At 48.4% G+C, this 26,795-nt stretch overlaps 6 protein-coding genes across 6 annotated transcripts; 2 read left to right on the top strand and 4 right to left on the bottom strand.

The window, feature by feature from the left end:
- Positions 1-32: 32 nt before the first annotated feature.
- On the bottom strand, positions 33-2,222 carry GGS23DRAFT_18775 (uncharacterized protein). Its single transcript, XM_051511689.1, has one exon. It carries the CDS (start codon positions 1,975-1,977, stop codon positions 661-663), a length of 1,317 nt encoding a protein of 438 aa, XP_051376931.1. The 5' UTR covers positions 1,978-2,222; the 3' UTR covers positions 33-660.
- Positions 2,223-6,371: 4,149 nt separating this feature from the next.
- GGS23DRAFT_544573 (uncharacterized protein) lies at positions 6,372-8,537 on the bottom strand. Its single transcript, XM_051514914.1, has 2 exons — positions 7,206-8,537; positions 6,372-7,155 (listed from the first exon to the last, which is right to left on the bottom strand). Exons 1-2 carry the CDS (start codon positions 8,003-8,005, stop codon positions 7,032-7,034), a joined length of 924 nt encoding a protein of 307 aa, XP_051376930.1. The 5' UTR covers positions 8,006-8,537; the 3' UTR covers positions 6,372-7,031.
- A 7,973-nt stretch (positions 8,538-16,510) lies between these two features.
- GGS23DRAFT_18754 (kinase-like domain-containing protein) lies at positions 16,511-18,423 on the top strand. The gene is made up of 2 exons (XM_051511687.1): positions 16,511-17,266; positions 17,335-18,423. Exons 1-2 carry the CDS (start codon positions 16,756-16,758, stop codon positions 17,892-17,894), a joined length of 1,071 nt encoding a protein of 356 aa, XP_051376929.1. The 5' UTR covers positions 16,511-16,755; the 3' UTR covers positions 17,895-18,423.
- Positions 18,424-19,065: 642 nt separating this feature from the next.
- On the bottom strand, positions 19,066-19,551 carry GGS23DRAFT_592008 (AIG2-like protein; the record flags this gene model as incomplete). The annotated part of the gene is made up of 1 exon (XM_051517819.1): positions 19,066-19,551. The coding sequence occupies one exon, from the start codon at positions 19,549-19,551 to the stop codon at positions 19,066-19,068; it is 486 nt and encodes a 161-aa protein (XP_051376928.1).
- A 400-nt stretch (positions 19,552-19,951) lies between these two features.
- GGS23DRAFT_544570 (uncharacterized protein) lies at positions 19,952-21,872 on the bottom strand. Its single transcript, XM_051514913.1, has 6 exons — positions 21,641-21,872; positions 21,435-21,580; positions 21,316-21,372; positions 20,846-21,247; positions 20,492-20,758; positions 19,952-20,405 (listed from the first exon to the last, which is right to left on the bottom strand). Exons 1-6 carry the CDS (start codon positions 21,805-21,807, stop codon positions 20,092-20,094), a joined length of 1,353 nt encoding a protein of 450 aa, XP_051376927.1. The 5' UTR covers positions 21,808-21,872; the 3' UTR covers positions 19,952-20,091.
- Positions 21,873-22,523: 651 nt separating this feature from the next.
- Positions 22,524-24,852, top strand: GGS23DRAFT_544568 (uncharacterized protein). The gene has a single exon (XM_051514912.1). It carries the CDS (start codon positions 22,674-22,676, stop codon positions 24,492-24,494), a length of 1,821 nt encoding a protein of 606 aa, XP_051376926.1. The 5' UTR covers positions 22,524-22,673; the 3' UTR covers positions 24,495-24,852.
- Positions 24,853-26,795: the final 1,943 nt, after the last annotated feature.

The raw sequence follows: 26,795 nt of genomic DNA, 5'->3' as shown, positions 1-26,795 counted from the left end.
CGACCATAGCAGCGATACAGGCATGTATATAGCCTATTAGCAGCGAGGTAAATAAATACCTAAGTAGGTAAATGAAACCAAAGCTACAATATACTCGGACCTCGTGGCAGTACCACAACGTGGGGAGACGTGATAGATTACCTGTATTATGTAGGTATTCAGAGATACATACTACCGAGGATGAACGAGACTTGCCAGCTACATAGTACACGAGAAAAAACCAAGGTTACATCATGTATATCAACAACCGATGAAGAAAAGCCACTAGAAAAGGGCAATAAACGTATACAGGATATAAAACCATTGGTATAAGGGGCTGCTAAATAGAGGCCCCGTATCTGGCGAGCCGCGGTCCTAAGCCCAACCCATAAGCCGACAAGTTCCGCCAGATAAGCTCCCTCGCACTCCGTGACTCCATGTAGACCACGCCCGGCGGCCAACCCGGGGATCCCAACCGCCAGTGCCCGCCCGGTATACTGCACAGCAAACGGCCTAACGCAAACGCATACGTTCTCATTAGCCCATTCACCGCATTTAACTCAGTCCCTTACGGCCCTATACCCTCTCGCTTCCATCCAGCTCCGTCTCTAACGAAGAGTTAAAGGAAAAAAAGGGGTGAAAAAAAAAGACTTAAAACGACGGGATGCTAGATCGCCTCCTCTAGCGGCCGACTGCGGCGTAGTCGGCGGGGTTGTACGAGTACGCGCGGGCGGGGCGAGAGTCGGCTCGCTGGCCGCCGTGGTGATGGTGGCCGTACTCCTCGGCGGTTTCGGGGTGGGTGGGTAGCTCGTTGGAGAAGCCCTTGTGGTCGAGGGCGGGCGACGCGCGACCGGCGCCGGGGTCGGAGGAGTAGGACGTGGGGCGGGAGCTGGCGAGCGAGGGGCTCGGCTGGCTCTGCGACCAGGCGGTCCAGGGCTTGCTGGGGTCGGGCGAGTGCGAGCGGATCGACGACAGGGCGGAGGAGCTGTGGCGCGGCGAGGGCCCTGACGGCGCCAGCGGCGACGACGACGACGACGACGTCAGGTACGCCGGGGGCGGCTGCAGCCGCGGCGACGCTTGCGGGTGGTAGAAGTCACCCGGCAACTCCATGATGACGCCCTGGCCGTGCGTCGGCATCCCCGGCTGCGTGTTCGGCAGCTCCGCCTGCGGCGGCTGCTGGTATGCCGGGTTATCCGACTGGAACTGTGCCTGCCAGTGTGCCGGGTAGCTCTGCGAGCTCGCGGTCCCCGGCCGGCTGCCCTGCCCCTGCTGCAGCGACAAGGGTCGCGGTACCTGATACGGTATCGACGGCGACGTCGGCGGCTGGAACAGGCTCACGGGCGAGAGCGGGGGCGACTTCGCCGCTGCGCCCAAGCCGCCTGTGTATGTCCTGTCGTTAGGGTTAAACGTCTTCATCTTCCCGTCCTCGACCATCGCCTGCAGCACGCCGGCGTCGAGCAATTCGGCCTTCTTGATGAGCCGTGTTATCATCTCCTTGCTAGCCGATTTCATCTGCGCCTTGACCACGCCGACCATGGTAATATTGCACCGAATCTCGATATCCTCCCTCAAGTACAGGCCATCTTTCGGTGCGCCTAGCGCTGCCAACCCAATCTCTTGGGCCTCCGGAGGTTCGATACCTGGCTGATTCCCCGCGATGCGGTATTTATTCCGCAGATCCACACCCATCGGCGCGTAGATATGTGTCTGCAAACCCCATGGCAGGTCGTGGAAGCAGCCGTTGAACTTAATCTTGCCCGATCCCAGCCTTCCCATGCCGGGTATATATTGGATTCGCTCGATGATCTCGTACCATGTCGAGAAGTATTCGTCGGCGGCGGCATCGCGAGGCGCCTTGATCTGGTTGTATTCGAGCACGAGGGGATTCAGCGTGATCACTTCGCCGTGGCTGTGGAGGATGTCGATGGCTAGCTGGCGCGGTATGAAGCCGGGAATCGGGGTGATGACCGTGTAGACTTCTTTCTTTTTGAGCACCATCGCGGGCGGGTCGTAGTCGGTGACGTCGCACAGTCCGTCGTGGGGATTGACTTGGAGGTGAAAACAAAGGAGGAGAGTCGATGCGACGAACAATGTCCTTCACGCCTTTCTTCTACACATAAGCCCTCCCGGATCGACCGCGTAATAATTCGTAGACGAGAGCGATAATTGGTGGGCGAAGGCGATAGGCTGGGACAGCCACCGTCGTAAAAGGCGTGACCAGCTGCGGTGAGTGCTCGGCGTCAGCACGACGATGACAAGCCAACCTAGTCTCACCCACCCTCTGCTGCGGATGTAACTATACAACTGGCTTTGCGTTCATCTATTCTTAGCCTGCAGGCCGGGCACGGCACCAACACCCATCCGTGCTGGCCTCGCAGGGCTTTCAAGCCACACTATTGTGTGAACCGGCGAGTTGGGTCTGACAGCTTCTGCGATCTAATCGTCTAAGCCTCTCTCGCTTGACGGCAAATCGCATGGGGCATTTCGATGTCAGAGATATCGCGCATTTCCTCACTGACAGCTCGCGTCAGGGGTGCCTCTGTGTCGCGGGATCTTTTCCACCCGGGCCATCACGTTGGCCGACGCATGCCAATTCTCATCAGTGCCCCGGTCGCATGCTCTTCCCTTCACCCGTCGTACGACGAGAAGTGTTTTCCCTCTCAACACCGCAACCGGAGACATGTTCAAGGCTGGAGGTCGGCAGCGCGGGCTGAGCAAGTCCCGCAAGCCAGCCAACAAGGTCCAACCTTTGCTCCCATCAGCATTAGTTGGTAGTATTGGGAAACCTCAGCTGCAGGCTACGTGCATGCACCGCATCGAGACCCCCGGGGTTACGACAGGTCGCGGCGAGGAATCGTCGCGCGAAGGCTCTAGTAGGTGCCAAGGGCGCTGACGCCAACACCTGCCAGGTGCTGACACGCGGACCGCACACCCACGCACCACAGGACGGTCCGGGTCAACGTTTAGGCACAGCTGACGAGTCGGGGGCAAGACAGGCGAGGGTGAGCTCGAGATGCGGTACCCTGCCTCGTTGGCCAAACCGTCTCACTATCCGTATTCGAGAACAACGAGCTTGCCAGGACGTTGTGCCTAGCTCTCCTACATGACATCGGGAGTCGAACGCAGCATATAGGGATTAACGATTGAATACGGCATAGCTACAGTGTCGCCTCTTCGCCACATCACTGCCCGTAGGTGGCGCAACGTAATATTAGGCCACGGCATCCGTCGATTGCTACTCGATGGACCTTGACTTTTTTTTATCATCGTGTCCCCCCTACCGATAATAACGACAGCTCATGCTATGAATTAGAGCCCCGCTGAGAGATCCTCGTTAAGATGCAAGCTTGGTGGGAGGAGCACCGCTGAAAATCGGGTAATATAATCCTCCATCGGCAAATCGTAGGGTTGCATGATGATCGCTGATCCTGCCGCTCGTTTGGGGTAACGGGCCACAGCTGTAAGATGTGACAATTCCAAAACAGCTTCTAGATTCTCTTCCTTTCCCGAGCTCGATAGGGATAGTAGGCTCAGCTGATTCTACCGTGATTTGGGGCCACATCTAAGTAATATCATTATTTCTCGTTCAATATGCTAGACTTAATTGTACCAGGCTCGTTTTACGTTCGTTGTCTTGTATCGCATGTCAACGAGAGGTAAGAAAAGAAACCGATTCGCGTTGATAAATACCTACCTAGGTACTGATTGCGGGTGATTGATTTTACCTGCCCGTCGATTGCCAACACTCACTACGGCTAGCCGTCCGTCGTGAGCCCTTCCAAATGGGCACGAGATATGAATATATGCACATATACAGACACAGAGAGAGTACAGAGTATGTCGAGTCCCGCCACCTAGATTTGCCGAGACGCGTACCGTCAACGCTAGCAAGTTCACGGGAGCACCCTTTGGTTCGGGAACGGCTTTGGCCTCTCATCTTCAACATCCCTGCCCGACTCCCGAGGATGTACGAGAGATACTGGCTACGTAGAACTGAAATATGCCTGTCTTTCTGTGGAGGTGAGCCGCATTCTTCAGGCGCCCGACCTGCCCAGTTTTTTTTTTATTCGAGGCTTGTTCCAAGAAATAAATCGGCGGAAGAAGCCAAGGTCCTTTTCAACTCCCTACACCCAGTTTAAGAGGGGCTAGTCCGTGACCCTTTATCATGCCGCGGGGCTCTGCCTGGGTGGACGTTGCCAATTTCCTTAAAACAAGTTGCGGGTCGCTACGTCGGGAAATACTCTATTCGGGAAGGGATTGGCAAAAGCCGGTGGTGTCGTGTTCGCGTTAGGCGGTAATTCTGGGGTTGTAGGAGCAAGGTCGCAGAAGAAATTGACCACGGACCGTTCTCGACTTGCAGTTTCGACGAAAGTGCCTGGCCTGCACGTTTTCGCTACCAGAAGAATGGCCATTGGCCCTTATGCAGACAATCTAGGGGATCCTGGGAAGGGAAGGGCGTTGAGGATCTTGGGTAAGTAGAGTAAAAGGAAAAAAGCCATTGTCTTGATGCTTAAGCCACAGGGGCAACCAATTTCCGCCTCCTAATTCTGCCTACTATTATTGCCTATGTGACAGGCGCACGACCTGGGCATGAGCCTCTACGCGCGCACATCAGCAAACCCGGGGACAACCAAGGCCAATATAAGCTAAGGCCGTGGACAAGGCACTGGCCTAAAGAACATTCAGGCCACGGCCAAGGTCAATATAATTACCACATGCACACGGGGAGGCGTTCTTACGTAGTAATGCTGAAAGCTAGCTAGGTACTATGTTTTGGTTTACGGCAAGCCACGGTAACTTGCGGACTGTCTGTTTCGGTTCGTCTGTTAGCGTCGCCTGTGTTGAACAGATTTGGTGTTGAGCTCGCGGTGCTGCCGAGGCTATTTTACCATCTGTCATATAGATATTTGTTTCGACCCATTGAGTATCCCATCGAGCATGTATCCGCGCCTCTAAACCACCTTCAGCATACATGTGCGGATAGTTGAGAATTTTCTACGTAAACGATCCAACATTGCACGCTAACAAAAATACCCTAAGCATCACGAGTTCTACTACGACACATGCACTAACCCATCGTAAGATATTAGGAAGCTCATCGACCCAAATGATGATAGATAGCGAAAGGTAACTAGATTCAGATACATTATGAGAAATATTATCTCGAGAAAGGGCATTCCTGTACTGATAGATTACCATCGTCAACATAATCTAGGGTCGGGAACAACTTAATCCAGGTTCCCCTAATTTTTAAAGAGGATGCCCACTATATATCATATATGTACATATACGCGAGTTGCTATTACTGTGGTTGTCTTACTTTACTTGCCTACGCCTGCATATACCTATGCATAGCGCTCCAGCCCGAAGTCCGGCCATACTGATCTGCCAGCATGCTGTCCGTAAGCCGGATTCTGCTGCTGATACAGATGGGGCCAGACACAGCATACGACACGTGGGCGGTATACACAACGTGATATAATTGGCGTCACTTCAGTGGCGTAGCGTTTATGAGCCTGTTGTCGTCGAGTGTCAATCTATCCCTAGTGCACGGGATGGCTGACCCGGCGTGAAGCCTAATCCCATCAAGAGATGCTTCTTCGAGGTCTCCGTAGACAAAGGAAATAATTACACTTGATGCTGCTAAGCATCCCTGGGAGACCGATGATCCGGCAGGACAATGTGTCTCTCTAACATAGCACCAGGGCGAGCATTTTCACCATCACACGCTTCCCATTTTTAGGCAGTTAAGCTAGACCCCCTCCACGGACTAACCCTTCGCGGACTACCTAAAAAACCCTTACTATTACTACTACTACGTAAGTAATTAAAGCTATTTAGATTACTAAAATCAATTAAAACCTTCCGATTACGACGTTACTACCTTAATATAGTCCTCCGCTTACGATCCTTCGTTTTTAACTAGTTCTTACGCCGTTTCCTACCCATTAGGTACCTCCTCGTCGCTTACCTCGTCTTTATATACGATCCTTCCTTTTAACGACCTTTTTATTTACCGTATATTAACTATACGTACGAAGCGTTTACCTAACGCCGGGAGGACTTTACGACGGGTCTGAAGAGTACTTCTTTTGTTTTTTATTACCGTATATTTAACCTATATCTCTAGAGCCGTTACTTTACCTTAGTTACGATCCTAACCGTTACTAGCCTTCTGAATTAATAACTTTAAAGCCGGGATTCCGGATTTAATTATAGTAAATATCTTTTTCCGAAAGGTATTTTGTAACTATTAATCGTTTAAAGACGTTTTAATATATTTTATAATTAATAATATCGGAAAATCAGGTATTTTAAGTCGCGTAATCGACTCTAATAATTTCGATTATATCCGAGAGATACCTTTATCCTTTAAAACTACGAATCTAGACGAGAGAGGCTTCTGACGATTCCATAGCCTACCGACCAGATGCCAGCAGACGGACTTACGAAAGCATTACTACGTTAGTAGTTCGAACATTTTAGATCACTGCTCAACCTATAGGATGCTCGCGGAGAAGTAGTCCCGATATCTTTAGCAGAGTCTGATGCCCTCTAGCTATCCCCCCTTAAACCTCTCCTTGCTCTCCATTCTCAAGTACAGGCAGACCCTTGGACTTCCTCAACCACCGCGAACTCGACGGGTACCACGGAATCGCTGGGCACGGCGATCCTGGCGCGACTATCTAGCAGAAAGAGATGCGCTCGACTCGTGCCACTCGTCAAGCACATCGTTGTAGACCAGGTCAGCATAGCGGTGAAGAGAAGCGTGGAGGAACTCCTCGAATGTGGGATCACCGCCCTCAGGTCGCTCAACCTCCTCGTCTCCTCCGGTACCTCCCATCTCAACATCCGCCTCCCGCTCTGGAACAACACTAGACGACGTTGCTCGCTCCATCCCAGCCGAAGACTCGGCAATAGGGCTCGCGGCTAAACCTGCAAACCATTGAGCGTTGCGGGCTCCACGCCGAGACTCCTCCGTCTCGGGAATGGCGGGAATGGTCGTCCCATCCTGGTAAAGGGCAAGAAGCCCCTTCATAGTGCCTGCAAGCTTATTCGCCTGAACATAATATTAGCGAGCAGGCGAGAAGGCCAGGATCCAGAGAGCATACGTTCTGGGCGGATTCGATCCGAGCAATAACCAGATGTGTTGCTGGAAGTACGAGAGCCTCAGGACTATGCAAAGTTAGCTCGGGAAGTAGACGTCCGGGGGAGAGAGCGCCTACAGGGGGGCACAGACGTGTCCCGAAGAGCATCGATGGCAGCGAGTGGTACTCTGAAGAGAATCGAAGCACTCTCCAGTCGAACGATTCCATGCGGCACTTCGAATGCAAGCTTGGCAAGGAACCTCCCGGCGGGCCCCATGCTCTCGACCTTGACCAACTGGAGCACTGCTACCAATAGGGAACTGAGGGGGAGCAACGGGAGTAGCGAAGGTCCCAGGAGCTGTCTGGGCACTTCCGGGTATAGTAATGGTTCCACGTCCACGTCCTCGAGCGAACCCTCCACCACGAGCACCACCAGCACCACGAGCACCTCGACTGCCTCCACCAGCACTACGAATCGGAGTAGTAGCCGGAACCGCCTCAGGAACCGTGGTAGGGCGAGAGCTACCGCGACCGCGCGTCTGCGAACGAGTGGCTCGCTGAGCCAGAGCAGGAGGAACAGTGGGACCAACTGAGACGCTCTGGTCCTCGTCGTTCTCCCCCTCGTCGGCATCCGAATAGAGGGAAGCCCCCTCTAACGAATTATTAATGGACGAGGCACTAGAGGAAACCATAATGACGCTCGACTCCTCTTGGTTAACGCCGCGCCCTACGAATAGGTCCTCCAGTGGTTGAGCTGATACGAGAGGGCCCGACCCAGAGGGAACGATCGTACCAGGGGCCGGAGCATCAGGGACGCTTGAAAGTCTAGCACCAGACGACGTAGGCGCGTCGACGTGGGTCACTAGTTGGTTGGAGAGCGCCGTAACAGACGCCTGCAATGTTCGAACCATCTCACGGAGTTCCTCGTGGGTAGACATCCTGACAGAAGGCGATCAATCAATAGGTGATCCTTTTCGATCAACGGTTCGGCCATCAATCCGAAGCGACCACGGGTCACTCCATCATCAAGAGCAACACGCTGGTCATTAACAACAAGCCTCACCAAGACAGTCTGGACTTAATCTCATAGCCACTCAGTTGGGTCATACCATGACTCACTGAACTCGCTCACCACACTCTGGAGTGAGTGTGCAGGGAGCAGACTTACCTGGCGTTGATGATTAACAAAGCGACGCAAGACGAAACGGTGATGGATGACGATCTGAAAAAAAAAAGGAGGGAGGGAGAGAGGGTTGGTCGAGAAAGAGACCACCCGTATATATTTAATCCCGACCGCCTTCGTAGGAGAAATGGCAGAATCTGTTAACTAGGAGAACACGAGCAACGCGACAGCGGCGGTAACTGGGGGGACCACAACTCTAGGTGTTAATAAGAAAGTAACCACTACCACATTACATACATAGCTAATACCGCTCAGACGGGCGCAATCAACTGTCTCTTTTATTACTAACTACCGAGCACCAGATTGGGGGTGCAATAAGGGGGAACTTTAGAGGGATACCACTAGCTATAGCCTAAGTATATACGGATATAGGGACCGTTGGGAGCCCGAGATAGGGCGGCTAATAACCGGTCAACCTCTATGAGGCACATCGATATCAGTAAGTAAACCCCTAGGTTACCATCGCGAGCATAGGTTGGCAGTTGAACTCACTTTTCGTAAGTTCAACTAGGGGGTATGTCACGTAGGCATATGCCTCTAGTGGAGAGCAGCCCAGCTTACATAAGCTGGTTGAGCAGCTATATATATACCCATAGCTTGCTTTATACTCACTGGTATATTTCCTTCTTTCAAGTTAGTTAATATATACCTTCTTACCCGTATTCCACTGCTTCCTATACGCGTAACCTATTACGCCGATACGTTGCTCTAGTTAGCTACGTGACAGGGTCTTATCGACGACGAAGGTATCTGTTATTATAAGGGTATTATTAAGACGGATCTAGTCGAAGTTAACGTAATTAAGCGAGCTAGAGGTTCTAACGGCGAGTATATCGAAAGAGAAGTACCCGATTAAGAGGATATAGAAGTCCTATCGTTATAGCTTAGGCGTAGACCGATAAAAGCCGGTAAAAACGCTACTTCGAATACGAACGACTAAGCTAGGAAGACGAAGATTATTAACGAGTTATTAAGAGAGTTTTAATTAGATAAGATTAATAAGAATAATAGGAAACGCTTCGAGGTTTCGTAGGACGACCTAATTAAGTTTATGCCTAGGTTTTCGGAATAGGTAGTTAAGTACCTTACGATACGCGTTATAGAGATTAACGAAGGTTAGCCTAAGGTTATTAAGATTATAAAGAAATGGATATAAAAGGATTCGGAAGAAAGCGTTAAAATACCTAGCATACCGTAAACTACTACCTCGTTTATTAATCCTTCGAATAGAATATCGGTAAATTCTATTATCGTAAAGGATACTAGAAACTATATCCGGCCTTTTCCTAAGCTAATAGTTAACGTAGGATCTAACGGGGACGAAGCTCTCGTATTTATAGTAATCGATATAGGGGCGTAGTTTAATATAATCGTAGAAAGCTACGTAAAAAAGTAGCGTCTCCTTATAATAAGTACTAAGGTAATATAGCGAGGTTTTAGATCCTTTATAGAGACCTTATGCGTAGGAATAGTTGACGGTTCTATCTAGCTTATCGATTATTACTTTCGCTTATTAATTTACGTCGTTAAAGATAGGTTCGTTAGTTATTCCGTATTGCTTAATATAAACTTTATCTTTTAGTTCTAGATAAAACTTAAATTCGACGGAAGTACCTTTATAAGAACCGTTAACTTTAGCTCGGCCCGGATAATAATCCTTTTCGCTATCGACTTAAGAAGCGATACGCTACTAAGCCTTATATTTAGCGATTAAGAAAACTAAATGCTATTAATACCTTAAGCTATTTTAATAACGTATATAGGCCTAAAAACGCGTTCCTAATTAAATACTTCGAAACCGACGCTAGCTTCTAAGTTAAAATTAATTATACTCGCCTTTACGACGACGATATAGAGGTAGTACCTATCTCCGAAGCTAAGGACTTTTCGGTCCTCGAACTTAGTCTGGATAATAAAAATAAAGCGATTGTTAGATTAAGCGACGAAGAATTCCTTTACGTCTTTAATAAAGCCTTTACGAAGGTAATTTAATATACGACGTAAGAATCGAAATAATATAAGCGAGACCTAGCCCTTATTTCGGAATTAACTTATTAAGCTAAACGTACGTTTTTAATTAATACTATATATAAACCTAAATCGCGTAAAGTTTAGCCTATAGATAATATACCGTTAAATGGTGTAGTGGTGCGGTGGATCTAGGCCACGTAGCCTTTTCGATGTGTATTTATATGGGTCGCGCACTCATATTTTCATCAGTTAGACTTAGACCTGTAGACATCACGACCTACAGCCATTCACTCGTTTCTTGCCATGCCTTTCTAGCGATCCTCGTTGCCCGTTTCTACTCTCCCTTTCCCAGCTGCCGTTTCAGCTGGCCGATTAACTGATTACAGCTGTTTACAGCTGTGATCTTGGGTTGATCGGCACTGGGCCAGTTGTTGGCAGTTGGGTAGCCCTTTTCGTGCCTCCGTCAGCGTGCCTACGCTGCTCCTGTTTAATGGTTAGATATTACTAGGAATATTAAATTAAAAGGATTAGGTATTAAGGGAGGTTAAGTCGAAGTACGAACTACTAGAGGTATTATAACGCGATAAACCCTATAAGAATATTATATTAAGATTCGTTAGTAACCCTTGAGATATTAGATTAATAACGGAAAGGCTTAACGCTATTAAAGTAGGTTTATTAGATACGGAATTAACTAATTAGAAGAAAGACGTACTTATTAAGATCCTATACCGAAAAGAGATAGCCCTAGCCTAGGATTTCTTTAAAATTAGGAAAATCCGACCTAAGGTTTATCCCGATTATGAGATTATTAGGACGGTACTATATAACGCCTGGTAAGCTAAGGGCATCCCTATCCTAGTACCCCTTAAGGAACGAGTAATCGAAGTCTTACGTATACGACTAAAGAACGGAATCCTAGAAGAGAGCTACGGTTCTTATCGAAATACTTAGTTCGTAATCGAAAAAAAGATAATAGTTTACGACTTATTAACTTTGCGATAAAACTTAACGCTTAGATTATTCGCGACGCCTTCCCACCCCGAGATAGAGATTCTTTTGCTTAAGAATTCGCTATATATTTAATCCTTATAATCGTCGACTTTTTCTTTAAATACGATTAAGTAACGCTAACAGAAACGAGCTATAACCTAACTACGTTCGCTACTTTTATTAGCCTTTTACGTATAACGACTTTATTATAATGCGCGACGAACTTAGTTACCGCTTTTTTCCGAGCCGTTATACGAATTCTTTACGATTTAGTTCCTATTAAATACGAGCCTTTTTTCGACGACGTTAATATTAAAGGGCCGGTATCGAAATACGATAATTAAGAGGCTTTTCCGGGAATACGACGCTTTATATTACGTAACGTAAAGCGTAAGCGTACGGCGTATAGGTACGTAGGTACGAACGTTGTAGACGTAACCGTACGGGTACGTAGGTACGAACGTTCTAGACGTAAGCGTGTGGCTTCGTGTGGCTTTGTAGAGCGGCTTACGTAATTATGACCGTTTCGCCATTTTCATGGACTAATTACCTTCGTAAGACTTTGGCCTATTTCGGACTGTGGCGCAGGATTGATCTTAGTATATTAGATATCTTTGCTAGCAAAGCCTCGTTCCCATCAGGAGATATCCCGTGGACAATCTAACGGTATTAAAACAACAAAGTCTAGGGAAGCCCGGGTGCTGTAGACACATATCTCTTTCGGAGACAATCGTTCATGCTGACTCTACTTCTAAGAGGAGTATATTTAATGTGTAAACAGCGTAGAGATTGCAACTGCATTTAGACGAGCATGGCGGTTAGGGAGGGTTTCTATTAGGTTTTCGTCACTACACTTTTCCTATGGAGAAAGCAGGCCTAGGCTATTGACCGTTTCGCAAATAACGGACGATCTTGTAGCGCGCCGTGACCATAGTCATGACATGGTCGGTACAACCCTGGGCGATGATTTAAACACGGTACCCGGCATCATAGGTACCCTGTCAGTGAGTATCTGCCGAAGTCGTTCTCCCACTTCACTTCTACGATGTACTTCAAGAACAGTATCTTAGAACTTGGCTTTGCCTGGCTACTGTGCAGGATATCTAGATAATCTAATAGCTATTACTGTGTACCCGGGTAAGTCTGATCTTTTGACCTATTGGTAATGTAAGATTTTTACTATTTGAAAAATTAGAGTCTCCCAGTCACTCGCATTTACTTATTCGTATTCTCCATCACAAACCCGTCGGGTAGTCCGAGCATCAAAACTTCAACGGAGGGGTACAAGTAGGTTCTACTCCTACTCTGTAAGTAGTGCTGATACTAGACCTAGAGCCAGACTCGAACGAAACCAGGGCAATCATCTATATGTAGGTAGGTATGCACATAGGTAGAGAGGAGATTGGCAGACGGGCGGGTGGTTGGCATATTAAATCTGAAGTGCCGGAATGTAGGTTACCAATAAAATACATGCCCAATATTACGGTCAGGGGAAAGGAAGTCATACACATGTATGTATGTAATTGAGTCTATGATACTCAACACCGGCTGTCTGTAACCTCTACGTCTAGGCCCTTATAAATGTCTGGGCCGTGAGGGGATCGCTCTACTGACAGGAGGACAAGCAGCGCGTCACTTACCTACCTCTTACCAGATAGGCTACCCGCCTAAGTGCCCATCGTTTACGTGATCTGCCCCCCCGCCGCAATGCTATCGAACGACAGGACGTCAGGGACTTTGCCCCAATAAACACTGCGTAGCAGACTACAATGGGCACGCGTATGTGTGAATACCGTTGCCGAAGATCTTTCTACTTTGACGCAGGACGGGTCTTTAATGCGCGGTGGCGGGATTGACAGGGATGTGGCCACATGAAGCACGGTGGATTGTAGCAATATATCGTCAACTGAAGTTGATTGTGGATAGAGAGTCTATGCTAGAATGGGGATTACCTTACCAAGGAGAGAGATTCACAAACGGAGCCCGCCACGTGAGATATCAACCCGAAAAGAAGCCCTTCACCATACTTGTCGTCAATTTCTACGTAGCCAACCAGACTTGCAACGGAAATTACCAGAGTTGCAGTTAATGAAGTGATTAATGAGGCTGGTTCATAGGGTTCGCTATCGTAAAGGCTGCTCCGTTTCGTTAGTCTTAGTAGCAACGGTAGATCATCTTACACAGTCCCCATTACGGTCCTTTGCCGACCGACAGTAATAGTGCCTGCAACGAATCTGTGGATGCCAGATGGGTACCCCGAGATAATAATAAAGATACTAATACGCAGAGGCTTTGGAGTAAGGACTGTTGCGGTTTGCAAGATACCCATTCGCGAGGGGTCGCGACAATCGATCCTAAGGCCCACCGGTTAGTGGCAAAAGTAGTGTATGTGGATTGCTAAGAAACAGAGGGGAAGTCTGTACCCTCGACCTTCTAAAACTTCTTATTTTAGAAAGTCCTATCACTACCGCTACTACTGCTACTGTTGCCACTGTTATGTTACGATTTGCTATTTTTATTAGTGTTCCAAGGGGACAGGTAACTTATCGTAGGTTCTTGGTTTTAGGTTAATCATAAGGAGAGGTTTCTAATTGTAGGACTTTAAAGTTTATACTTTATATAGTTCGCTAGTCGCAGGTAGAGGTAGTTCTCAAAAGTAAACTATATAAAATAAGACCCGAATTATTCTGCGAAGCAGAATAAATCGGGCTTATTTTTAGCATTTACGCTAAAAATAATAACCTATCCGGAGGATAGAGAGATATAGGAAGTCTACTTAGTTTATTTAATAACCATTTTTACGTTTACGAACTTTATTTATAATAAAAAACATAGAAAACGTAAGAAATTATATATAATTTTTAACGGGATTAAAATCTAAGATTAAGAAAGATTAAGAAAGATTAAGAAAGATTAAGAAAGATTAAGAAAGATTAAGAAAGATTAAGAAAGATTAAGAAAGATTAAGAAAGATCAGGAAAGATTAGGAAAGGTTACTACAAAACAGGTTAGGAAAGGTCAGGAAAGGTCACTGCAAAACAGGTCAGGAAAGGTCACTGCAAAACAGGTTAGGAAAGATCAGGAAAGATCAGGAAAGGTCACTGCAAAACAGGTCAGGAAAGATCAGAAAAGATTAGGAAAGGTTACTGCAAAACAGGTTAGGAAAGGTCAGGAAATAAGGATAGAAAACGCGTCAGAAAAGGTTAGGAAATAGGGGTAGAAAACGCGTCAGTAAATATACGTAAGGATTTCAAATTATAAGACTCCATTTATCCCGCCGTTTTTATTGGGTGTACGTATTTTTAGGGACCCATAGCGCGTTTTTTAGCTAGTGTAGTGGTGCGGTAAGACATGCCCTCTTGATGCATCACGTGACACGCTACGATAGGCCTTATGCCTATATAGAGTAACCACAGCTCCCGTAAGTACGGAACATGCCATGCTTATTATCCAGATCATTACCTAGCCAGATTGCTATCTTTATTATTTTTGCCTTAATTAAAGATTCGTTTTTGCCATTAGATTCGTCGTTTTCCGATTAGTATATCTATCTTAGTTATAGGCGCTTAAGTTACTTCGTCGTGCCGCTATAGCCGAATAAGTGACTTTTGCGTTTTACCCCTTTTCTCCCCTTACTTCTTGTGCCTTCGGGCTAGCGATTACTACATCTCTACGACCAAGGGGTATAGCTAAGATACGATAACTACATTGGATTCCTTGCCTCTCGATTAGTACAGCGATATTAGTTTCATTTATCCTGGACCATCGTACGTACTGTAGTCTTCGATAGAGTGCACTTTCGAGTGAACCTATCCGGGTCTCTAGCATCGCGTACGCTCTGCTCCTCCTTACTAGTAAAAACAGAGTTTCCCCTAAATGACCCCTTTATAGGGTTATTTATAGGGTTATTTATAGGGTTATTTATAAGGTTATTTATAGGGTTATTTATAGGGTTATTTACAGGGCTATTTACAGGGGTATTTAACCCCGTAATTAATCAGCATGACAGGGGGTTATGCGTATTATAACTATCCTCCGGATAGGATTAAATTAACAACTTATTACGTAGGTCGGGAGAGCTACGTAGGAACTGAGGTTGCTCTATAGTAGAAGCAATAGAAGATGAGAAGAAGAGGTTTAATTAACTGACTGGCTAACTAGGAGGGAAATGAATAAAGAAGATAAGAGCTACCTATATATATATAATAAGAAGCTATAAGCTATACTATATAACCGAGTCAGGAGCTAGGGTAAGTAAGCGAGCAACTAGAGAAGGAGTAGAGAGCTATGTATCGGTGGCTCTCTACGTAACATAACTAAAGAACTATAATAAACATTTAACTATGGGGGTTTTGTTCTGCTTTTATACCTTGTTTTTTTTTTTTACAGGATCGTCATTCCTTAGCGTAGACCTTTAGGTGAGGCCAAGTGTAATAGAATCCTTAAGCCAGGTAACGAGTATATCCCTGTAGTAATAAAAATAAGCACTCGCCTTCTAAAAGGATAAGAAGGCGAGTGCCTAGAAAAAGGCGGTCGCCCTTATAGCCAGAAGCAGAGTAAGCTGAAACGGTCGCCGACTAAGAGGTACCCTCGTGCTGGCACAAGTACCTCCGTACTTCGTACCCCGGTACCTATCGTGCACCTTCCTGTCGCTCTTACACCTGGAGTTGTACGTCTAAGCTAGTCTATAGTCTCGCTTATAGGTTCGGCTACGTAGCCCCCTCAGGTAATGAGTCTTCTAAGGCGTAGCTATACTAAGGGCAGTCTCTCTCTTCCGTCTATTAATACCTTAAAGGACGTTGCTTCCTAACATAACTATTGAAAAGGAACAGCGCGGGCATGCTGTAAAGAGCCCCGTATAGGCAATAGACTGACTACCCAACTGCCAAAAACTGGCCCAGTGCCGATTGAACTAGATCACAGCTGCAAACAGCTGTGATTAGTTGATCGGCCAGCTGAAAAGGCAGCTGGGAAAAGAAAAGACGACTAGAGAGCGATGGCAATTAAAGGCATATCAAGAAAGAGTAAAATTCCTGCTATAAATAGAGGTCTATAGGATTAAGGTAAAACAATAAGAAACTAAGTACGGGAGCTATATAAATACATATCGGAAAGGCTACGTAGCTTAACCCTACCGCACTACTATACTATTACTATTAATTACTATAATACTATTATTATTACTACTATTACTATTACTATATTTATATTATTAAATTAACTATTTAGTAAAATACTTTATAATGTATTTAAAAGGAAATTTCTATATTCTTTCCTAGGACGACCTTTTTAAAAGTTGGAAGTTCTTCGAGGGTCGAGGGTATAAGCTTACATTCCTATCTCTTAGTGCCTTATGTACTCTCCTTTTATCACCAACTAGTATACCGCTAGAATTTGTTTGCCTATTCGAGCTGACGCTGCAAAAATCCTCTTTCGTCTCTCACTCGTTTTTATATAACTCGGCCTACATATCCTATTTTCAGTCTTACTTTTAGTTATACTTTCCCCTCGCTTCTCTTCATTGGAACACGGGACGCGAACATGGCTACCCAAAAAGAAACAGGCACTGAACGTCTTCCGGCGATCCCTGAGGAGGTGACCGCCCAGTGGCTGGAGTCGAAGCTGGGACATAAGATCAAGTCCGTCAAGATGACGCGGGGGGTTTTCGGCGCGGCCGGCAAGTTGTTCTTCGACGTCGAATATGAGGACGACGCGACCGATGCCAGCTCGCGGTCGAACCACATCTGCGTGAAGGGTGTGTTTGACCCCGTTATGTTCGCCTCGCAGCCGTGGACTGTTAGTATGGCACAGCGTGAGGCCGACTTCTATAGCAAGATTGCCCCAACCATCAAGAACATGGGCTTCCCCAAGGGCTTATGGGGCGGCACGAGCAAAGAGCAAGGAATTGCTGTCATGTCTGATTTGATTCGAGAGGGCTGCAGCATCCCCCCCGAAGCCGCCTCCTACTCTGTCGAGAAGGTGTTGGACGGCGCCGAGCAGATAGCTGGTCTACACGCCCAGTTCTGGGGGAAGAGTGAGGACGATTACCCCTGTAAGCCCTTGTCCGACCCGCCTCATTCAGCGTAGAGAAAGCCATGGCACGACTGACAGGCATCGTAGGGATCTGGAACAATTACGGTCCCGCCGTAGGGTTCATGGTCGGTCAATGGGACACGGTCGCTCGAGAAGATCGACGAATCCGGCTCCCCGAGTACCTAATGGACGGCACACGCGTTAACAAGGCGTTGGAAATTTATTACACCAAGCGTAACCCCAAATTTCGCACTCTGCTCCACGGAGACACGCATATTGGCAACGTCTACTTCACCGCCGACGGCCACACCCGCTTTCTAGACTGGGCTACCTTCCACTTCGCCTCCTGCTTCCACGACCTTGTCTACTTCATGACCACCATGATGACCGTCGAAGACCGCCGTAAACACGAGATGGAAGTCCTCGACCATTACCTAGAGACCCTGCATAAATTCGGCGGACCGAAGCTCGACCGCAACGACGAGGAGCTCATGATCGAGTACAAACGCTCGTTCATGCCAGGCGTCATCTGGCCCGTCTGCCCGAAAGATATACAGTCGGAGGAGCGTACTGCGGTCTTATCTATACGCATCATTGCTGCTTGGGAAGATCACAAGGTGATCGATGTTCTCGAGGCTCAGGCATAGAGATTTAGTGCCAATCGGAGAGGTTTTGAATTTAGAATTCCTAGTCATCAGGGCAGCATGTAAAGGGTATTTCATCCCAAACAGACCCATCAATATTCTAGCAGCGGTTCCTTCGGCTGAGTGATTCTATCCCGTCCCAAGACATCACCTATAAATTAATTAACGAGGCAGGACTGATACTGAAGAGAAGCATCTCGAGGAAGCCGAGACTGAACAATGACCACAGCTGCCAATAGCCGACACAGTCCCGATCAACAGGAATAGGAATTGCAACACCTCTGTAACTGGTTGAGACTCGCTGTAAGGTGGTAACTGGGTAAAAGACAAGAAAATAAAGGCACAAACAACAGAGGATTCATTGTGTGTCTATTTGATGCCTGTTGCGATTCACTTGAAAAGGGAAGAGCATGACAAGGTAGAGGCTAGAATGTATCCAAGAAAGGACAGCAGGATCAGGCCCTGTTGGACCGATTTAGATCAATTGTAGGTATGAATACCGTATACGAGTGATGCCGAAGTTAACTGAAAGAGAGACTCTTATTTAATGATCCCGAGGAAGAAGTAGGACTTGAGGATGAGGAACCCTAACGAGTGAATTGAAATCATAGCTTTGTACAAAAAGCCTATTGTTTATAGTCCTGACTCTGATCCTTCTCCTTCCATCTCTCTACTTCCTATATTCACTCCGAATCTTATTTACTGACGGTGGACTTCTTTCCCGTAATAAGTATCCTCCTTTTCAATGTAACAGTCTCTGATAAAATGTCCTGATAAACACGCCGTGCAAACAATCCTCCACTCGCACTTATATTATACTCGTACCACGCCGCGATAAGCCATTAAAGACGTATGTCTACGTCACATTCATTTTTACTTGAAAAGTTTCTTTCGTTCTTTATAAATTGTTTGCAGACAGATCAAGCGTCGAGCAAATAGATAGTGGTTATAATAGCTGTTTATTGACCATGGAACTAATTAGAGAGATGAATGAGGAGACCTTTGCCGCTAGATCCGGTCTAATATCTCTAAACCAACTAGATCGGGACCTCAACCACCAAGCCAAATAGCACTCCCTACACGCGAGCCAGTCTAAATGACGAACTAAAAAGCCCTCATGTTGTCGCTCGATTTGCTGTTCGGGTGTGGAGGCGGATGTAGCTATCCTTGATGCTCAGTCTTCGCTCTCGCCCACAAGTTTCACTCCTTGGAAAAGGTCCAACCAAGCCTCAAGTCTCTCCTTTTCGAAGACTTCCAGCTCCCAAGGATCGGTTGTGAGAGCACTTTCTTCGCCAGCCCAGATGGAGATGTCGGCTTCTACCGTTTTCTCTTGAGGCTTGTTCTCCGAATCGAAAATTGTAACAGCCACGGATACTGGCTTAAACGCCTTTCCCTCGAAGTTATCCAGCTTTTTACGCTGGGAGGTAGTTTCGAGCATAAGCAAATAACCATCCACTAACGAGTGCGGTTCATGCTTAATAGCTGCCGGGTAGTCGCGACCTCGGAGCGAGACTCGCGAGTATCCGTGGACTCTTGCGGGTCGGATAAGCTGAGATACGGCGGAAGTATTGGATGCATCTCCCGTCAGGGCCCAAGCGAGGAGAGGCTGGGCACATAGAGTTCCGTAAAGAAAAACTGGTCGTGGTGTCGGCGACGACATTCTGTCACGCAACGGAGGGTTCAGCCACATGCCAGGCATGGTAGACGGCGTAAGGGTCTGTATGGTAGTGTGAGGGTCTCTGTGGCAGACAGTGAGAGTGTATGTGTGGTAGACAACGTGAGGGTCTGTAAGTGTTGCAGGTGCTAGTGCATAAAAAGAAGGTAGAGGGGTTGTTGCATTGGGCGTGGTTGGGGTTATTTTCTCATTATATACTGGCCATTTTACAAGTGAATAATACGCTGTGAGTGATCCGATGCTCGATAGAAAGTGAATATCACACTGTGCCTTGAGGCAAACAACGACATTATAAAAACCTCTCCCACTAACCTATAAAGACAAAATGGGTTACAAAGAATCATGGGCGCCTACGTTGTGAAAGAACGAAATTATTTAAACCTTACTCCATTCAATACTCTATATTTTCGTAGTGACTATCTTCAATTCAAACACGTGATAGTTTTATACTATTAACTCACCCCTTTCTCCATCTCCCAAAGGGGGTTCATCATAGGATAGCACAATAAGTGACCTTTCAGGGGTTTAACGGCCCGTATTATGGACTCCCCTAATCGAAGAACCTGATGCTTGTCCGGCAAAACCAAAGGAAGTTTGATTCGTAGCCTGGTACAGCTTTTCGTCGATGATGATACCCTTATCTGTTTTGGGGTCCTTACGCGTGATGGAGAATTCCTTGAGCGCGTACTTCGACTGGCCATGTAGAGCCATATCAGCCAAGGCCTTGCCTAGCAAAGGCACAAATTTCATCGCCCAGCCTGCCGTGAAGACGACCACACTATCCTTAGGGCCACCATGAAGGTATTCGTCCGGGACGAAGTCAAGGACAAACATGTTATCTATGCTACATATCAGCATTCTGACAAGGTCGACAGGCCCGTACCTCGCCTAGATAAGGTAGGGATGAGCCAAACGGCACACGCACCAAAGACGTTCGTTTGCAGGCAGCTCAACGTAAATGCGGGGACTGTCGAATCGACGCCGACGACGTGCTTATGAATGAATTCCTGCGCGTCGCGAATATCGTCTGGGTTGACGACGTTAGTCAATCTTTCGCTTGGATCTTTGATCCGCCGCGTGGCCGCGTCTACGGCGATGCGGGTGACGTTGGGGGGACCCCATGGCACCGTGGGAAAGCCGTAGAAAAGCTGAGATCTGCCGTCCTTATCAGGGGCAAATTGGAACCACATGCCTATTGTTATAATGCCGTCAGTGATCTATGCGCCAAGGAAAGAGGAGTTATGGGACTGCAACCAGTCCGTGGCTCGAGAACACGCACTAGGGAATATCGTCCCGCTGGGCCCCGCATTGGAGTTGAAATAACTTGCAACCATCTCCCAGATGTCGAGGTCGAGTGATATGCCAAAGCTCGGCCGCAGAACATGATTCACATAGCCGCCGGAGGCAATGATGACCTTCCTTGCCTTGTAAAGGACGGGATTCTCGTCGTGTCTGATGGTGTAGATCTCCCAGATCGCGTTATCATTGCTTGTTTCACAGTGGCGGATCGCTCCCACGCGTGTATGCTGCTTCGCCTGGGCGCCATAGTCCTTAGCTAGGCTGAGCAGGGTCCTAAGGAGGAGCTGAACGTTGATCACACCATTATCAGGCGCATAAAGGCCGACCCACTCAGGCGGCAAGTCCTTGAATGGGTACCGGTCTTCGATGTCCTTTGCGGTCACTATAGCACGAAGTCACCAGGTAGTTAGTTATGCGGGTATCGTCCCGTAGTATTGCTCCAACACCTACGTTCTTGGTACGGCATGCCGAGACGCTTCAGGTTGTCAACCGGCCCCATTAATGTGCCTGTAGAGCGTAAGAAGGGCGATAAGCAATGATGTGTTAACCACATGGTGACGACAACGCACCTTCTGGCGTGTCTTCTCCGTAGTCCTTGTCTCCGAAGTTGAGGAGGCCGCTCATCCAGCGAAGAGACGCACCGGCATCTTTCTCGAGAGCATCCCACAGTCCCAAAGCCTCCTTAGCCAGATCCGCCATGAACTCTTCCGTGTACCTGTTGAAAAGCATATGAGCAAGCCATGCTTGCTAGCACAGCAGCATGGGAGAAACATACATAGTGCGAAACATGCGGGCTAGGTCGTTGGAGCTACCAGCCTGGTTAAAGAAGTTGTTCTTCTCGAGAACTATTACCTTCCTACCCGCCTTCGCTACTTCGTAGGTGGCCGACAGCCCAACAGGACCGCCACCGACCACGACCACGTCAAAGATTTCTGTTGCCATACTAGCTCCCGGGTACACCACAAAGAGTGTAATTCATGTCGACTTTGTTCCAATCTCAATATCGGGCTAGGGGTTCTCTAGAGCACCTATTTAACTAAGCAATCTACATGATACGACGTAGTATCACGCAGCATACGCGTGATCATAAAAGTTACCAACCCGGATCAACCATCCGTGTAGGTATCCGGGGTGTCCACCATAGAGCTCACAGCAGTTGGCACAACGTATTACCCGCCCAGTAAGATATCAATACCAAGATTTCAGTCACATAGCTCGATGGTTGAGGACACCGCACATGATGGAGCAACTACTCTTCACCGATTCTCGTATATTCAGCTGGAAGCTCCCCGGTGGCTGAGACGGGGAATTAATCTACGGCATGCATACGTGCCCAAGGCTTAGACTGGAGGGCTGGCTGAGAGGAGATGTTACCGAGATATTATATTGCATAATACATAGGCGCCCAAGCTGCAGGCTGGGTGGCTGGCTGAAAACAGCTGTGGCCATACAGAAGTCGAGATATATAACGATCTTGAAAAATATTTCCTGTAAAGAGATTCCTAGAGACATTGATGACAAGGTAAGTTCGAGCTGTAAGGATCAGGTGGACAGCGAAGCCCAACCCGCCGGGAGACCGATGATGTCAGCTTACGGTCGGACTCTCCTCCTCAGCAAGGAGATGCTTAGCTAGTCGTGCAAAGGCGCCGCCGGGTGGTAACGGGCAGCAGACTCAGAGATGGTAAAGTAGATAACTTCAGCATGGCGGTGATGAGGCGAGTAGTATAAGTTAAAGGGCAGGCCAGGGCATCAACTGGTATTCCCCCAGCATACGATATTCTTCCTTGACCAGCTGTTACCGTGACGAAATGAGCGCCGGGGCCGCCATTCCTGACTTCAAGAGCCGCTGGGCCAAACGGCTTGTCCGTGAGAAGCTCGCTGCTGAACTCAACACCCTCTTGTCGCGGGATAGAGCACTACCATACCCCTCCTTTGGCTCCAGACCATTCACTCATGACCATCTACCACATGATCGGAATTATGTGGGAGACACTCCTCGAGAAGACCTGCCTTCGCGCAAGGTCTGCATTGTCGGTGCTGGGGTCGCAGGACTATATATCGCGATGATTCTGGAAGACCTAGAGATCCCAAACCTCACATACGAAATCGTCGAAGCAGGCTCTAGGGTCGGCGGCCGGGTGTACACTCACCATTTTAGCGAAGAGCCTCACGACTACTACGACGTCGGCGCCATGCGATATCCCAATATACGTATTATGCACCGCACCTTCGACCTCTTTAAGCGCACCGGAATGCCGTTGATTCCTTATTACATGGACGGCGGGCCGGCTTGTCCCAAGTTGTTTAATGACCGCCTCTTCACGCCGAATACATGGGACCCGTACCACGTTAGTTGTCAAAACGGTGGCTCCGTACCCGACGATGTTGTCGATAGTGTAGCTGAAAAGTTAGAAGAGGCTTTCGGTCCATATAAGAAAGCGCTTGCCGCCGACTTTGAGCTTGGATTCATCAAACTCATGGCCGTCGATGACTTCAGCACCAGGGAATTCCTCAAACGAGGCGGGCCCGACGGAGAGCAGCGGCATTACGACTTCTTCTCTATTCAATGGATGGAGACCCAGGATACCTCGACAAACCTATTCGATCAAGCCTTCTCTGAGAGCGTCATAGACTCGTTTGACTTTGACAACCCCGAGGGAGACGTCGAATGGTTTTGCATCGAGGGAGGCACCTCACTTCTCACAGACGCGATGGCGCGCGGGCTCAGCAACGGTATACAGACAGGCAAGCGGGTTGAGGAAATTTCCATCAACCGCAACTCGGACGAAGAGGGCAACATGCTGATCAAGTGCGCCGGCGAGGCGGCACCGCGCGGGGGATACTGCACCGTCTTCAACACCACCTCGCTCGGATGTTTGGGGCGCATGGACCTGCGCAGCCTCGAACTGCACCCGTCTCAGAAGGACGCGATCCGCAGCCTGCATTACGACGACTCGGTCAAGGTGGCCCTCAAGTTTAGCTATCCGTGGTGGATCGTCGACTGCGGCATCACGCAGGGAGGCGTAGCCTCGACCGACCTGCCCCTGCGCACCTGCGTCTACCCCTCGTATAACCTCCACGACGGCGCCGATAAGCCCGCCGTGCTACTCGCTTCGTACACGTGGTCGCAAGACGCGTCCCGCCTTGGCTCGCTCGTCAACGGGTCGCAGCAGCCCCCAGGCGAGGACGAGCTGGTCGAGCTTGTGCTACGGAACCTGGCCCGACTACATGCGCAGCACACAACGTACGATAAGATCAAGGCGGCGTATATAGGTATGCAGCACGCGTACTCGTGGACGCACGACCCGCGAACGGCAGGTGCATTTGCGCTCTTCGGCCCGGGCCAGTTTAGCAACTTGTATCCGTACCTGACGCGGCCGGCCGCTGACAGCAAGTTCCACATTGTCGGTGAGGCGTCGAGCGCCCATCACGCGTGGATCGTCGGCTCCCTCGACAGCGCGTACGCTGCTGTCTACCGCTTCCTATACCGCTTCAAGCTATGGGAGTATATTGGCCTATTAAAGCAGCGATGGGGCAGCGTCGACGAGTTAGAAACGGGTGAGTATGGAACGGCACATCTACAGGTCATGCTAGGACAGCTTCGCAAAGAATACCACGTGAGGGTCTGAGAACGCTTTACCTATGCAGATGTAATACCGAAACTAAGGCCTCCGGAACTCGGGGTCAAGGGGGTGATTTGTGACAGACCTAATTTGACGCATACTAGGCTTTGTTGACTTGCCTTCTTTTTACCTCTTGTCCTGAACACCCCGGGTTTCGGTCGCAGACATAGTCTTCGTGAAGGATGGAAGCGGTATAACGAGAATAACCTCGCTTTGAGAAGGGGCTAGTTCGAATATAACGTGTCCATCATTCTAAATGATCCATTGTATGGATAGTCAGAACATTTCCAACCACCAAGATATTAACAAGCAGAGCTAACCCAGTTGGTAAAGTCAAATACAACCCGTTCAGGAGATTTGCAACCAATAGCCTAATCAGGGAGAGCCTCAGACTGAAGTAAAACCTCAACCAGCCTATCTGAGGGTGACGCGTTCAATCTGCATACACCGCACAGCACTTTTCAAGGGTTGTCCTTACCGTCTGCTCCCTTCTTATTGTTGTTGATGCCAACGCGGGGCTCTGCGCCTCACAGCAGTAGTCTCCCTCGCCCATTACGGCCTTGAGGAAGTTGTATGTAGCCACATCGTACGTAACCAGATGAGGAGGATCTGTCTGTTTATACCAACAACGCCCATCGTAGTCTAGATTTGCATAATTCTCCCCCATTATCGCTTCTCCTAACTATGCTTGCAAACGCACCTCTTCTTCTTGGACCTAGATCTTGGAAATCAGCAATTAACATAGGCTACTATCACGCAATATGCATGTCCTGCCCTAGGAGATACACTAGTAATCATCAAGCTCCTCGGCCCTTCTCAACTCCGAGGCGCATGGTGCCGAATTATCCGCGTCCGCTTTCTCGCCATTACTGTAATGAGATTTCGAGGCTGGCTCCGAAGTCGGTGGAATCACTGCCACTTCGACGAGGTAATGTATAAATTCTTTAGAGACCCGTACCTTAGTTAGAATAGAGGAGGGCTGGTTAATCGGTAGACATTGGCTGTGGCTTTCCTTCCTATTTCACCTTCTCATTTAGCCATCATGATCAACGCTCGGTTCTTACATTGGGCATGCCTCTCCTAATGCGTATTCAACGATTCGCAAACATCTCCACGTCTCTAGTCTCCAACGATCACCTTGATTCGGGAACCTCACAAATTCCCTTTACATAATAATTCTAGACGCTCTACTCTGCCGAACTCCTAGCGTTGCTTAGCTGGCAGGCCCTACATTACGCATGATATGCAGTAATGGTGAAATCACCTTTCTTCACTCAGTCTCATTTCTGCCACACACCCGTCCCATCGTGAACGATGGAATGTCTGGCACTATTGCCAAGATATGGTCGTAATACAGTAGCAGCGTGAGGCAGTACGGTAATTCGGATCCGTCTAGGACCTAGCGGTTGGAAGATTGTTATGCCGGAAGGTGAACACATGTCCTAGGGTACCTGCGCTCGCGGCTCTCTGTCGACGCCATCATTGTCATCATTTTCTCTGCACCCCGTCCTGCTGTAGAGTATGCACAATATCCTGACCTCAGCATATATGTATTACATGACGTCGCCCCCAAATCCGTTCCATTTCCGATCATTTTCTCGCCTCGGTTATCTAACTCCACATAGGCCCACTGTCATACTCTGTATTTTGGTGACGGGTCGCTTACAAAGATTTGCTGTATTGAATTTCCTGAAAGCGGATTGATTCCTTTGAGGACAGGCCGGAATCGACGGCGTACCAAGCAGGGCTGCGTAGCAGTTCCTGGTTCAGCGAAGAATATCTTCAACTTCCTGTAGCTAGCGGGTGGGCGTTTCGGAAACCGACGCTCTTTTGCACGGCAGCACGGCCCCCCGTGCCATTCTGTCTCCATTAAATAAACAGCGGCGCAGCTCTAGGGCATATTAGTGCTACAGAATCATCAAGGGACCTTGTACTTAAAAGGCGAAATATATACGCAGCACGTAAAGCGACGTAGTGACATCGTTTCGTGTTAAAGGCTATTAAACCTCGTTATGTAGTCACGTAGCCTCCCGTCTCGACAGATCCCCTACCGAAGGTGGTCCTCTCGCCCGGATCTGCTATTTCGTGATACTTGGCCACAAGGCAGCAATACTCTAGGCTATCATTCAAGAATAACGCGATCCATGGCCAGCCAGGAAGCCTGGCTAAAGGATAGCCAGCTCCCTGAACGGGTGCTAGTCCACTGTCCGTGCGGCTACCGATCTACGCTGGGATTTGAAGGTTCTGACCAATGCAGGTGGTTTGTCATGACCGGGCAGTTCGGCGGGCATCAAGGTTAGCCTTGAC

Source organism: Durotheca rogersii, assembly GCF_024521655.1.
Source record: "Durotheca rogersii strain YMJ 92031201 chromosome Unknown GGS23scaffold_1, whole genome shotgun sequence".
Classification (NCBI taxonomy): domain Eukaryota; kingdom Fungi; phylum Ascomycota; class Sordariomycetes; order Xylariales; family Xylariaceae; genus Durotheca; species Durotheca rogersii.
Note: the sequence above shows the minus strand (reverse complement) of the source record. Positions and strands in the feature narration are given on the sequence as shown.